At 42.0% G+C, this 15,246-nt stretch overlaps 1 protein-coding gene across 2 annotated transcripts in view; it reads left to right on the top strand.

Moving 5' to 3' along the window:
* The window catches only part of anos1b (anosmin 1b), a 37,700-nt gene extending 22,499 nt beyond the window's left edge, over window positions 1-15,201 (top strand). The window contains exons 6-15 of one of the 2 annotated variants that reach the window (XM_071524068.1): window positions 1,222-1,351; window positions 3,687-3,780; window positions 4,049-4,292; window positions 7,324-7,462; window positions 9,058-9,273; window positions 10,436-10,530; window positions 11,739-11,901; window positions 12,696-12,937; window positions 13,475-13,618; window positions 13,951-15,201. In XM_071524068.1, coding sequence (XP_071380169.1) covers window positions 1,222-1,351; window positions 3,687-3,780; window positions 4,049-4,292; window positions 7,324-7,462; window positions 9,058-9,273; window positions 10,436-10,530; window positions 11,739-11,901; window positions 12,696-12,937; window positions 13,475-13,618 — 1,467 coding nt within the window. In that variant the 3' untranslated portion in view covers window positions 13,951-15,201. Of the gene's footprint in view, window positions 1-1,221; window positions 1,352-3,686; window positions 3,781-4,048; window positions 4,293-7,323; window positions 7,463-9,021; window positions 9,274-10,435; window positions 10,531-11,738; window positions 11,902-12,695; window positions 12,938-13,474; window positions 13,619-13,950 lie in introns of both variants that reach the window. The other variant, XM_071524069.1, reaches the window with a different exon arrangement.
* The last annotated feature ends 45 nt before the right edge of the window (window positions 15,202-15,246 follow it).

Consider the following 15,246-nt stretch of genomic DNA (forward strand, 5'->3'; position numbering starts at 1 on the left):
CCACCTCATCAGTCTGCTGCCTAGCTGTCTAAACCTCTCCACCCTAGCCAGTCTACCACTCTGCCAGGGTAAACTGTGTGTGTGTGTGTGTGTGTCTGTGTGTGCCTGTGTGCGCATGCAGTATATGCGTCTGTGTGTCTGTGTGAGGTTAGGTAAATAAGCAGAGCTTAAAAAGGGACCACAGACAGCCACAGTCGTTCCACCGGCTGACTCTGAATGACTGAACACTCATTATGGACTTAAATAGATGGCTGCTTGTGTGTGCGTGCGTGTGTGTGTGTGTGTGTGTGTGTGTGTGTGTGTGTGTGTGTGTGTGTGTGTGTGTGTGTGTGTGAATGGATTTTAAGCAGTGATTATCTTTGCACGGTCAGGGAGACAATACATGTCATTCGTTAGCACTTTCAACCAAAGCATGGAGTGCTTCCTGGAGAAAATCACACCCCCAAACTTGGCAGTCCATTAGCATGATATTCTACCCACTGAGTTACCTTGGACTATAAACTGGAAGCATAGTATAATTTCACTATTATTTCACTATTATTTAATTTCTAGTTAGCACAAAACTCAACTGGCTAGAATTCCAATCCCACAGTGTTCATCTGATTTTCCAGCTAATTAATGCGACTTGGAGGGTTGTAAGTGTGAAGTTTCTATGTCAAAAACTATGTAGGGCTTTGTAATGTTTGAGAAAAATGCTGTGTCATGGATTTGTGAGAGTTTTTGAATGGAATTTGATCATTTTTATTGAAACTGATAACATTTTTATTTAACCGATTTAAATGTTAAAACTGGGGGGACAGTGCCCATATAAATCATCATATTTATCATAAAACATCATATTTGTAATCATAATATGATATATTTATCATAATAGAGTTAATTTCTATGTCCATTTTGGAGGGAAAAATCATTACCTGTTTATTAACCAGAATCTCTGAGATATAGAGGTCCAGTCCGTAAAAGTTCTACCATTTTGTCAACCAAGGATTTAAGTTATCTGCATCCTATCCTATCCTTTATAAAGTACTATATTTGATTTAAATTTGTGAGTCATTGAGTAAGAGTAGGCGTCACCTTTTTCCAAATGGTCGATACCTCATTTTAGAACAAAGCTTCATATTTAAATTTGAGCCAATGTATATGAAGTTTTATATGAAGTCTTCTTCTTCCTTTGTCCACCTTTTCTTATCATTGTTATTTGCGATGTCTTTGTGTGTGCAGACCCTTTCAGAGCATGCGGTTCTCTCGGAGCTGAGACCCCAGCGCTGGTACCAGTTCAGAGTAGCAGCCATCAACAGCCAGGGCAGCAGAGGGTTTACCACACCCAGCAAACACTACATATCCAGTAAAGGTAACCCCCCCCCCCCCTCACACACACACACACACACACACACACACACACATACATACACACACCCGACACACACACACACACACACACATATGCGCACACACCAGTCCCAGGTCTTTCTATGCTTACCTAACACTTAATTCTCAACATATGGTAATAAATTCACATACATACAAAACATAGTAAACACACATGAGTATACTCTGCTTCTCCTTCATTCACATACAACTGTTACCAGTGTTCAGCAGACAGTAATGTTTTCTCCTGCATGTTTTCTTAGCCTGTCTGTGAATTGGGATATTCTGTCATCGAACACTGAGCATCACAGTGATTCTTGGGTACCATTTGTATCATTTTGAACTGAGGAGAGATGTTATACCTCTCTTAGGAAAAGTCAGAAACTCAGGAACGTTTCACTTCCTCTCTCCCTCTCTGTGCCTGTCTTTCTCTCTCTCTCTCTCTCTCTCTCTCTCTGTCTCTCTCTCTCTCTCTCTCTCTCTCTCTCTCTCTCTCTCTCTCTTTCACTCAGAGTTGATGGATAATGTACACACAGCAGGAAAACTATCAGACAGTCCATAAAACACTGGCAGGAGACAGAAAATACACACACACACACACACACACAGGCACACACACACACACACACACACACACAGGCACACACACACACACACACACACGCACACTAATACAAACACTCTCATTCAGTTGGTTCAGTGCCAGAGTGGAATCCCTGGTGTAGGTGAGTGAGTGAGAGAGGGGAGAAGAAAGTGAGAGTAACACACACGCGCGCGCGCGCACACACACACACACACTGTAGGAGGTCCCAGCTCTAATGCGTAGCAGGCTTAGGTCATATTGGTCCTGTGCCAGGATTGGCTAGTGATATGAATCCCCTGCCAGGATTGGCTGGAGCGTGTCTGTATGTGAGTAATGACTTCAGGTTGGACTGAGCTTTGGAAAAAGGGTTCTTTATCAGTTGAACACTTATGGGAGATTATGGAGAGGTGTCTGAGACAGCATTTTCCACCTCCGTCAACAAAACACCAAGTGATGGAATTTCTCATGCCTCCAGGAGAGTTTCAGAAACTATACAAACCATTCCATGGCACCGTGAAGCTTATTAAGTGTGTGTGTGTGTGTGTGTATTTGGAGGAGGGTGGGTTAAAGGTTAAAGACACACACACTTGTACATTCCAAATACCATCTGATCGGAGTCAGCGTCTTGTGTTTCCAATTCATCAGTCTGATTAGTCAGGGGCTGCAGGGCAGGGGTCACGAATCAGGAAGCTGCCAGACGTCATGATGGTTGAGGATCGCTAACGAGAGAGGGAATCTGAATTTAAAAATCCCTTCAGCTCATGCAGACACAGTGTGAGGCTCATGTCAGGCCTGCCAGCAGCCTTCGGGGGAATGTCTGGAGCAGAAAATTCACCTCAATGTCTTCATCCCTGCCAGACAGCAAGAGCAAATCAACTGGAATTCAGCTGATTGAGAAAGAAACACAGAGTGAAAAAAGGCCTCAGAGAATGTGTGTTTTGGATGTGATCTGTAGTGTGCCAATTACCGGAGGCCCCAAGGGACACCCCACTTGCACAGAAAAACAGACACACACACATACACACACACGCACACACAAACAGGCCAGGTCCTCCAGCCTTAACATGTTACCCTAACTTTGATCTGTGGATTTGGGTCAGCACAACAGCCTGAGGCCTGTGGGAGGCCTGCCATGGGAGATGTAGTTCTAATCAGATACATTTTGTAGTTTTAATCAGATACAGATCTGGGGTTTGTGGTTTTAATGAGATACAGAACCAGTGTTGAAAGACCAGTGACCTCAGGATTTCATCTTAGAGGCAAACAAAGACCAGCGGTGGTCGCTTTTGGTCTGTGTTGTGGTAGCTACTGAAAAAGGAGGCCTCAGACTTCTCCAGTATCACTCACCTTTGATGCTGCAAATCTAATTGGCTGTGTAGACTTGAACGAGACCAAGAGGAAATTAGCCCTTTTCCCCCCAGAATTTATTTTTATTTTGCTCCGCTGCAGCACATTAGACATTTAGGTGGTCAATACTCTCTGCTTTGTAAGAGTCAAGGTCTCAACACCAATCGCGCTTTCCGAGATCTTCATATGTTTCTAATGCTGCCTTACCTCTGGGACAGTAGATGATAAACAACAAACCTGATATCATTTCTCCCTCTAGCACACATTCTAGACTCCTTTTTGGCAACATTAGAGCTGTTTAGTTCAAACGCAGCATAATTATAATTTCTTCTTCTCTGTATCCACCATCTGTCTCTGACTCTGTTTCTCTGTGCTTTTCTCTCTCCAGACCCCTCGCCTCCAGATGCTCCTATAAGTGTCAGAGTGGCCAATCAGACTCTGGGCTGGGCAGAGTCACGACAAGGGTCACAGTTCACAGCAAGGTATTGCAATAGAAGAAGGTATTTCATAGGAATGATATACTTCGCTGGGATAATTGCTATGTACTGTATCTTTTTTATCCTTTGCATTTCACAAGGAAGGCATTCTTAGAAAGAGAATTGTGACCGGAATGAAAGTGGAAATAATTAAGAAACTACTACAGCTACCACCGATTTATAATAGTGCAATTTCTAGTTCTCCACTATGGCAGCTCCTCTGGTTCTGTGAATTTGTTTACATTCAAATCGTCCACTTGGTTTCTGTTCATAGGTCAAGAGGTGAGGGTGTCTTAGTGGCGGTGTTGCTACGCTGGGAGCCCCCGAGGGACGGAGACCTGCCAGTCCACCACTACAGAGTCACCTGGACGTCCCGACATACACGCACAGCGCACGGACACACACATTCACCGATTGCGCACACACATACAGCGCACAAAAACACACACATGCTGCCTATACACCCACGCACGCCAGAACAGGGTAAAAAGGAGAGCAACAGCAGAGTGACACAGGGGGTAAGGAAACTTACTGTATACACTTACATCACCAATATATGACAGAATATACTCAGACTACATTTGCATGTACACAATAATGCCGCTATTGTCCAGTAATTTAATAACAGGGATAATAATAATAATAGGTAATTTGATATTTTGAATAGCGAATTAATAAATAAAATTGCATGATTTTATTATCAACTTTGCACATTGAAATTAGGCCCCTTGTCTAAAGGCTTACGAAGACACACACACACACACACAAACACACACACACACACACACACAAACACACACAATATCTAGAGCTGCACCTGAGAGATTTTACTATGCCCGTAAACCCACCCCACACACACACACACACACACACACTCCTTGTTGTATCCTGGTAGTGATTACTGCAGTGATTTTACAGGCCTCTGCAGTGCTCTAACAGAACAGGTTCTTTAAAGAGCTTCTGTGTGCAAGTGGCAATGCAAACTGAAATAAGTGATTTAACAAACTTTCAGCAACATGTCTGTGTCTGAGCTATAGCATCACACAGGTAAATAGAGGAAAACAGGCTGCAGCACACACCATGGTTATGGATGGTACCGAGACCAACTCTCTAAAATGCTTGCTCACTCTTTTCTGTAATATGGGATGATAAGTCATTATCATTACGTCACGCTGCGTCACGTTATGTCCTATGCTAAAACACCCATGAACAATAAAAATTACTCAAACAAGAGTTTAAATTTGGGTTTGCATGATGAGCATAAAGGTGATGTAAAAATATACTTTTGTTATTATGCAGCATTTTTGGAATTAGTAGTTGATATATTCAACTTAAAGTGGTTAAACTGCATTGTATTGATATAGATACTCCAGGTTTTCTACAGGTGGTTTTATGATGTTATATGATGATATGACTAGAGACAATAGCTTATTACAGCAAAGGAAAATACCACCGTTTTTGACATGTTGATCCTCAGATCATTGCACACTTTTTCATCATTGAGATCTTTTGCCGCCATTTTGTGCAGATTGAGCGCTGCCATATGTTCCCTGTGAATCTGAAAATGCGATTTTGTCTTTTTGCAGACATACCATTATCTGTACGGGCCATAACCATGTTAGAGTGCTATGACAACATGTAGGTCTGGCTTTACAACGTTAGAATAACATGCCAACTTAGCCATGTAGAATGACTGACAACAGAAAGCCTTGGCTTTTCTGCATTACGATAATGTGTTTAACTCAAGTCAAAGCATCTGGAAATGGATTGACAATATGCCAGTCACTACGATGGTTACAGCGCTGGGGCATGAGTGAGTGTATCGGTTATCACAGTGCTAAAGCATAAGGTCTGTGGGTGTAATATTATATGAGTGATATTTGGATGTAGATACAGAAACTGCCTGTAGAACATGTAAATGTGGCGAAAAGAGCAGAGCCAAGAGAGTGGTGGAATGTGACATTATTTCACAGAGAGTGTAACAGTGTATCCTTACCGTATCATTTTGCTCAATCCTGGCATTTCCAAAAAGTAACTTCTAAATTATGAAATTAAGAAAGAGATTTCATAATGATACCCCTATAGTTATAGACATTACATTTAATACAGCAATAATACTCAAGAGGGCGTTTTTCACCGTGATTATGGGTGTGATGATGATGATGTAATAGGCACAAGGTGTAACTGAGTATTGTCAGCAGCACCAAAATACCCATAATCACAGTAACCATAGTAACTGGCAGGTATTATAGCTTTTCTACAACAGTGCAACCAATGCATGTGTACTGACTGAATATTTTTGTTCAAATTAGTGTACATACTTAGAAAACTTCTATCTAGCTCTCTGGTGGGCACAAGAGCTTCTGGCACTTTACTCATAAAAGATGAACATGAACATGAACATTGGAGTTTCAATGTTTTAATGCAGCCACAGTCGTATGTTTGGACCTAGCCATCCTCAGCAGTGATGGAGATCCCAGACTTACCCTGGTGGAGCCATTTATCTGTAGTCTGGTCCTCTGTTCTGCTTGGCTGGGAGGCCTGGAATTTAAATGAGGCCCCCTAACTAGTGTTTCCAACTTGCAGCTGCATCTAGACACACACAGAGGCAGCAGCATCACAACAGGTAGGAAGTGGAAATACACACTGATTCACTGTGTAAAAGGGCTTTGGTATCATAGAAGGCATCTATAGTTCACTACAGCCCATTAGCACAAACCGATATCTTTCCTGGATGTAGGTACAAACAGATCCTGTCCATCAGGAATATGCCAGGCTGCTGGGAATGAGCATTAAATATATATTCAAACATAGGAAAAACCTATGCGGAATCTGTCTTTCTGAGTATAAAACAGTTTTTTTACATATAATGTCCACTGACATTTTGCACAAAAATAGAAATCCGGACTTCTGTCTCTCTCTCACACACATACACATACACTCACACACACACACACTCGCGCATGCACACACACATGCACACGACCGTACAGGCCATATGTTTTGTCTATCTTGAGGGTAATGGAAATACTTCAACCCCATTTTGTCTGCAGGTCACCGAGAAGCTGCTTTTAACTCATTCTGTCACACACACACACGCACACACACACACACACTCACACACACTCTCACACACACACACAGGCTTGTTATCATTCAAGCATCTCTCTGTTGTGACTAGCTCCAATCCAGACAGATGGACAGACCTGATTCACTAAGAGTCTGTTAATGAGCTGTCAATCAAACAGCGGACTAATGGAGAACAGCTCTGGGTTGTCAGTCATAAGGCGGGTCCTCTTCCACTGAACTCATGATGATGATGATGATGATGACAGTGAAGATGATGGCGGTGATGAGGGTTATTATTGTGATGATGACGGTGAAGATGATGGATGCTTTTTTAGGGCTTTTAGGCACTAGCCCATCAGGGTAATTTGGTTGCCATCTAATACCATTTCCACGAGACATTTTCACTAGCCCAGGCTGAGAAGTAGCCACTGACTGATCTGTTTCTGTAAACAAAGTTGTAATTTTATATTTTGTCTCCAGGCGCAGTGTGAGCTGTGGCTGCAGGGTCTGCTGCCTGCCACTTCATACTTTCTGTCTGTTCAGACGGTGGCCTACTGGGGTCAGAAGAGACTGAAGAGTCCCAGAGCCCAAATTGTTTTCACAACTGTCACTGATACAGGTAAAAATGATCTTCCCCACGACTGTTACTGCTACAGGTAAACTCAACTGGAGTTTAACGTCACACAGCATGTCTACAGCTCACAGACTAAAGGCGTAGGCTAAAAGACAGTTCTAAATTGTGGTTATGTTAGGGAAGTAGGTAAGGTAAGACCAAGTAAGGCTCTGAGCATTAAAATCATGCCCAACTATCTGGCAGCAGTGCATCAGTTCGATTGCAATCTAGGAGAAAAAGAAGCCAGGACTGGAAATAGTCCTGTTGACAAACACATTTAAGTCCAGGCTCTGCACCTCTGTGGCAGAGTTAGGATAGTAGTTAAAAAAATATATATTTAAATTCAGTAAGAGCCATTAGGAAAGAGCTGCTCAATGGACTCAGGACCCTACCCAAAGTGGTGTAATGTAGCCGTAAAGTCTATGTTGCAATGAGTTGAAGGCATCACCCTAATGACTCCTCTAGGCGACAGAGGACCCCCACCCCCAAGCACAAAGCAAATAAAGTACGCATTTTTGAATGTTTCATTAACTAGTTGCCATGCCATTAATAAATAGTGTATGTACAAACTCTACAGCACACGTTTGTTAACAGAGCCATAAATTATTCAGTCATTGATTTTCCTGTTTCCCCAGTGCTGCTGTATTTGCTGCCTGTCAGCGCATTCCGTCTACCTGCAGCTGCACTGTTAAAACATACATGCACGCACGCACACACACGCAGGCACGCACACACACACACACACACACACACACACACACACACACATACAGTGGAAGTGGCAGTGTTAATGGTGGTCCAGGCAATGGAGGTATTTATAGTTGACCCGACGGTCAGCCCAGCAGAGGATTATAGCCAGCTGCAGCTCAATTATCAAGACACATACCAACAATTTTATATGGAAAGTATTGACATTTATGATTTATTAATATAAATATTCAACTTAGTCCATGTATTAGCCTGGTGTTTCACAATGCTCTGAGTACACCAAAATATGGCAAAATGAGGGTCAGTTGGGTCAGATAAAGCCAATTAGTATTGGTGAGTCACTGAAGGAATGCGGAAGCTAGCTACCAGCTGCATGGTCCCTTCCTTATGGTTTATGGTGTTCCTGGCACAATATAATACATTTATACATTCCACGGTTTTATATATTCAGTGTCCAGTATAATGTGTTTTCGTCATGCTGCTATTTATGGGCATTCAGAACACCTGCCATATAAATGCTACTTACTGGAATATGAAATAGTTATAGAGTGGTTAAGCCCCCCCACAGCGCACAGCGCTTCTGTACCCAACTTTCAAAGAAGTTTGTTTGTGGGTCTATGAAGACTGACGATATAACAGTTTTGATAGTCATAAGTATTTTCAAAAGATAGCAGTACGTCCGAGATTATTTATTAGCTTGATTTTCCAATGATTTTCATTTTAGCTGTCACTTTTGTTTGCACTCCCAAAGACGGCCATCAAAACAGCCAAATCTAGCATTAGCATTAACACACTCCTCTCCTCTCCTCTCCTCTCCTCTCCTCTCCTCTCCTCTCCTCTCCTCTCCTCTCCTCCAGTCCTCCCTGACTCCCCTCAACCAGACTCCACCAAAGGAGAAGACTTCTCCAATGAGCTCCCATCTTCCTCCTCCTCTTCATCATCCCTTCCCTCCTCCCCTTCCTCTGACCTCCCCCTCTCCTCCTCTCTCCCTCACCCTGAACCCGACCCTAACCCCGTTACCCCTGGTAACCTGCGCCTGGAGGCCGCCGCCCCTCATTACCATGACAGTCAGCTGCAAGTCAAGGTGTTCTGGAAGTGGCTTCACCAAGGTGAGTCGCCACTGAAACACTAAACAACTCGACACTACCCTAAAAAATGACCTAATATTTTTGCAAACTGTGTATATACAACATTTGTTTCTAACCATGCACTGTGGTTGGACAAGAGATTCCATGAGCGCTAATACTTGTACTAGAGGAGACAGAACACTTACAGTTAGTAGATATCTTCTTGGGGAGTGCTAGACCAAAAAAAAAAAAAATGTTATGAAAGATCACCATACAGTAGGAGTAAATCAGCACATCCATCAATTAAGAATCAAAAGAACAGATTACTGATATTGCACTAGTTTATTGAAAGGCGCACAACCATCACAAAAACACTTAACACGAGATCTTATGCCTACATCAGAACAGGCAAATTTGTACTGTATAACTAGATAAATAAATACAATTATTCAGTTAAAACCCAAAGCTTGTATCTTTGTTTAACAAAAAAAAAAATGTTGAAAGCAGTAACATACTCAAGGTGGTGTTATTCTGTTTTTTGGCACCAGTGTACTGCACATGTAGGTTGATATGAAGGACAATATAGCACTCCCTCTTCTATATTATTGCTTGAATATTGTATACATACTGCATAATGCCAAAGACAAAATAAGACAAGTAGGTAGGCAGGTAGGAAGGCACACAGACAGCAAGACAGATAGAGAGACAGACAGGCTGTGAGACAGACAGACAGAAAGAAACAGACTGACAGAGAGATTCCCTTAGCACCTGAATCTGATTCTTCCTCACCTCACACTGGTGCTTGGACCTTGGACATCTGATTGACTGGCTCAGCCATAAATAAGAGGTGTTGAGTGGCTGTTATCTGGCTGAGAGGGAACAAGACATTCATATTCAATAACATCAGCCAAATAACCAGCAACAGATGTGTGTTGTCTTGTGGTGAGTGTGTGTGTGTGTGTGTGTGTGTGTGTGTGTGTGTGTGTGTGTGTGTGTAGAAGGTAGGATCTAAGGTAGAAAAGGTGGCTCTAATAACGTGATAAAACATGCGAGAGACAAAAGAGAGACAAAAAGAGAGAGGAAAATAGAACGTTTTTCAGTGTGTGTCATGACAGATTTCTCTCAGGTTTCACACACATTATAATAAACACACGCATGCACTGTATACTGTGTCTGATCTGGCTTATCTTTTGTTGTATTACAGCCAGACAGAGAGACCCTGGTCCATACGTCTTGCGGTGGCATCCACATACCTGTGGTACTAATGTTACAAGTACAGAGAGAACAACCACTATACAGGTATCTCTACTGTGTATGTGTGTGGATATGAGAGATCGCTTTCCATCATAACTTTCACATCAGTCTGGAATGCTCTCACCCATAAAACTGTCTGTGCGTCTTTCCATCGTAACTCTATCTCTCTGTGCCATCATCTCATAACTCTCTATCTCTCTGTCTGTTCTTTAACCTCTCTAGCATAAGTCTCCATCAGATGCCGAGCTGTCTGAAACTCTGTCTGTCTGCCATTTACATTCTGGTTTCTTAAAGTGATGATCTGCATTTTCATATAAATGAATGTTTTACTACTCTCTATCACCGACTCATATAACACAATTGTAATTCAACCTATATCCAGTTCATGAAAGCTTTTATGTTTGCTGTTCTAAACACCTGGTTTCTGGTAGCTCTTTCCAGGGAAAAATCCTCTGGCGCACAGGAGGTCATGCAGTTTACGTTTCCATCAGCAGCAATAGCAGTTTATTTGGAATAAATAGAAGAACTGGGTAGTTAGCATGAGCAGCGATAACCACAATGGACAAAAGAGCGCCACCTACAGAAACTCAAACTGCATCAACAGGAAAAAGACGTCACAGTACTGGACACACTGTTTGATTGACAGGTGATCTCTGGGAAGTGCAGTGCAGAAACACCACAGCAATGAGCGTTGAGCACCAAAGATGTCGCCGAAATAAAAAAAAAAAATGAGGAACTCGAGGATTAGCCCTTTAAAGCAACACTAGGCAAGATTTTTACTTTTAAAATACAGCTGTCTTATCAGCTCAAATCACATGCAACAGAGAAGAGTGTCCCATCCCCGCTAATTGAGACCCTGTATATTTACCACTGCCCAGAATGAAAGATACAAAGTATAGACACTTCTCCACCCACTGGGCTCACCAAAGTCTCTCGTCCCTTTGATATCCATTGGTATAAATCAGGGGTATTGAACCGTGTTCCATGGAGAGCCGAGAGTCTGCAGGTTTTCATTCCAACCAAAGACAACAGCAGGTGATTTCACTAATCAGTGTAGTGTTTGGTTCACAGCAATCACAGCCTGCCTGGTTGGTAAATATGAGAATCCAGAATGGGGGCAAGGGCTTATTTTGGGTGGGTTCCCAAACAACAATATATTTTAAGGAACCTGATCCCAGGATAGGTTCAACTACCAGTTGTGTACAGTACACACTATAAAGTCTTTCTCTCTATCTTTCTCTCTCTCTCTCTAGGGCACCCATCACACCATCACAGGCCTGCTGTTCTCCTGTAAGTACCGGGTTGCTGTGGCAATGGAGAAGGACCCGGGGTCAGAGGCTGTCGCCTGGGTTACGACCCCAGCTTGTTCCTCTGTTAGGGTCAGAGGAGGCAAAGCCCTGCCCTGCAATACTGAGGGTAGGGATAATTAAACACACACTCACTCACACACACACACACACACACACACACACACACTCTTACTTATGTCACTTTTGGGGTATTTACATAGACTTACATTCGTTTCCTGGAGACTTACCCTTTTTACCAATTGGGGACATGGCTTTTGTCCCCAATTGCACAAGCCGTCCCCAATCAACTGGTCTTAAGTCTGGTTTGTGTCTCTGAAAGTGACTTAAGTCATACACACACACACACACACACACACACACACACACACATGTAAGTGTAATGTTCCATTGACCTAGATTAATCCCCTGACCCTTAACCCTAATCTTAAAAATAGGTCTGGAAAGTGGTTCTCACAAGTCACATCTGTGTTGTATTCTTTTGGGAGCATTTGGACCCCACAAGATAGTACAAACATTGATCACACACATATACACACTTTCACACAAACAACATTTATAGTATTTCAAACCTCCAATAGCCTGCTTTTCTAAACAGTTTTTATACACACAGCTACACACTGCACACCGGGTTGGTTTCAATACATTTTTATTATAATCAACTCAGAAGTAGATTTTCTTTAAAAATGTAAATGTTGAGAATCTTTTGGCAGCAGAAAGATGTCATATCCAACCTACTGAGATTAGTGAGGGAATTGTTTCTTTTTACATTTTGAACTGATTGAACTGAACATAAAGTCACTCCATCCCTGCTTTACACATATGAACAACGCACATTCAGAGTGAAATCCTGCCATGGTATGTGCTGTATTGTGCTGTGTTGTCCTGTGTTGTTTGTGTCAGAGCGCCCCCTGTCAGGCAGGAAGGTGGTACTGCGTCCAGAGCGGCTGACCGCAGACTTCCAACAAGTCAATGGCACCCTGCTCGCTACGTTTCGCTGGAGGATATCCCAGCATGCACTGGACCATTCAGCTATCGAGGGGTTCCAGTTCACCTGGACGCAGCTTGCCCTGCAGCCAGAGGTTACCATGGCAACGAAGGGCCAGGAAGACACACTCATCTCCCAGACACAGATAGTCGCACCGGTGAGACAGAGAGAGATAATCTTTTCTTCATTTATTCTTAAGACATGGCAACAGGAGGAACAAAACTTAGAGATATGAGAGAGATGTATAAGTGCATTTTGGGATTTTTGAGACCATTTTTGATATCCATTATTTCCAATATACTTTAGATTTTTACTCCTCTAAATTTCAAAGCCAGTATCCTATTATTTATTGTACTTAATTTACGTAAGAGCTTAGTAGAAAATACAATTTTGCATATAAAATATCAAATATAAAGTTCAACATTCAAACCCCCAACTTTATGAGAAAGCAGTTAAATCTGGACCACCAGCCTCTGCAACATAAGGGCTAATTCATCAAGACTTGAATGCTCCCAAGTTGTAAAATACAAGACCATTCACACTGGTTGTATACTTTTACTGTAATAACAAATACTAGTAATACTTTTCCCAGATGAATTGGAATGGATAACATTTACATTACCTGGAATATAGAATGGAGCGTGTGTGTGTGTGTGTGTGTGTCTGAACTAACCCTGATTCTCTGCCCCCATAGTCCCAGCGGTCGGTGACAGTCTCTGGTCTCCATGCTGACAGCAGCTACCAGCTGCAGCTCCAGGTGCTGACAGCAGGGGGCAGCAACGGTGCCGCAGTCTCCAAGACCATCCATACTCCAGCTGTCAATACAACACTGCGATAGGTAGCACTGCTGGTCACACTCACACACACACACACACACACACACACACACATGCACACCAGCATCTTTTGTGGAAGCAACAGGTCTCTTAAAAAATCTAATAGTCAAACTTGTAATGAATAAATCATCAGTGAAAATGACAAGTACTGTGTAAGCAAAACAAATAGGAAACTTCAATCCCCTGCATTAGGAGGGAAAGGTTATGTTTTGAGTTTTTTTCTATTATTATATAAAAAATATATTTTGTATATATATATTTTAGATTAATTAATTATACTTTTGGTCTTCAGTCTACTTAATTCTACCAATCATCTCTTGTCTTTCTCTTCCAGGCCCCGTCCCCATGGCTGTCATCATCTGCTGCATCATCATCATCCTCTTTACCAACATCTTCTTCATAATACTTATTTCTCTCCCCGTCTCCATTGTTCCTGTCATTGCACTAGATGACTCTCCTATATGAAAAGGTCTTTCCCACTCTGGTAGCCGCTGTAGAAGCCACTCTTCTAAGGATGCATCAATACTGATTTCAGATATCAGGCCAAAACGAGGCAAAGACTGGGTGTCATACTGAAGAATCCAATAGCAGTCCTTTAACATCTTCTAACATGTCAGGAATCAATGCAAAGTGAATTCATTTTCACATTTTTTCACTTTAACGTTTTTCACTTTAGAATGATGTTAGATCTCTAATGGAAACACTGATCAATCGCTTTCGTCCAATGACCCCAAACTAATGGCCTATACCGATATTAGTAAGTAACTGGATCAGATCAAAATTCGGTGTTGGATGTTGGAAGTAGTCAGTATCAGCAGTGAAAATTGGTATTGGTGCATCCTCACACCCCACCCTGCATCTATTTTTTTTTCAATAGAACTGCAGCATTTTCCAAACAGTTGCTCTTGGGGTGGTGCCAGCAGTCAAGATGTGTGTAAAAAGTGTGACTTCTTCCATGGCTGCATCTGTACATGTTCAGTGTTTAGACGAGTCCAATCTTGTCATTCTGAGCAACTGACATCTCTGGAGCCGACCGACTCCTGTCAAGAGTCTTGTTTTGTCTGTTGTTTTCATGCAAATAGAGAATATAGCACTGACTGCATGTATGTATGTAGTAATGTGTAGCGATAGACTAACTGTGTTCTCTGTATTTCACTGCATTACCCACTGGCCGTCTCCTAAACCAGTGGATCTGACTTGGTGTGCTGAAGCCTTGAAGTGAGCTCAGATATACCTTAAGATTGTGTTCATATGTAAAGAAAATTAAACTCAAACTGCAAGCCAAATTGCATTATGCTACCCCTTTTTCACTGGGCTGTGACATATGTGACATTTCCACACAGTTAATAACTTGTTGGCATGTAGATTTCTTTGTCTTATGAAGGTGTGCCATTGCTTTTAAAGGTTGAGAACTACTGGTCTAAACCAATCAGTGAGTAGCCTATTGATGAATATCATGTTAATATTTTTTTCATGTAACCCTAGTTTTGTTTCTCTCTGACTTTTTATTTTACTCTTGTTCATTTTGTATCTTTTTTTGTTTTACCTTGTTACTGTTACTTTTATTTATTGTTTTGTAATTAAAGAGTATCAGGATAAACTGTGTGTTGTGTCAGTGATCTGGTGGTGA

Source organism: Centroberyx affinis, unplaced genomic scaffold (assembly GCF_046629955.1).
Source record: "Centroberyx affinis isolate AG114_WGS23_722 - 3 ecotype Tasmania unplaced genomic scaffold, CSIRO-AGI_Caff_v1 ptg001140l_1, whole genome shotgun sequence".
NCBI lineage: Eukaryota > Metazoa > Chordata > Actinopteri > Beryciformes > Berycidae > Centroberyx > Centroberyx affinis.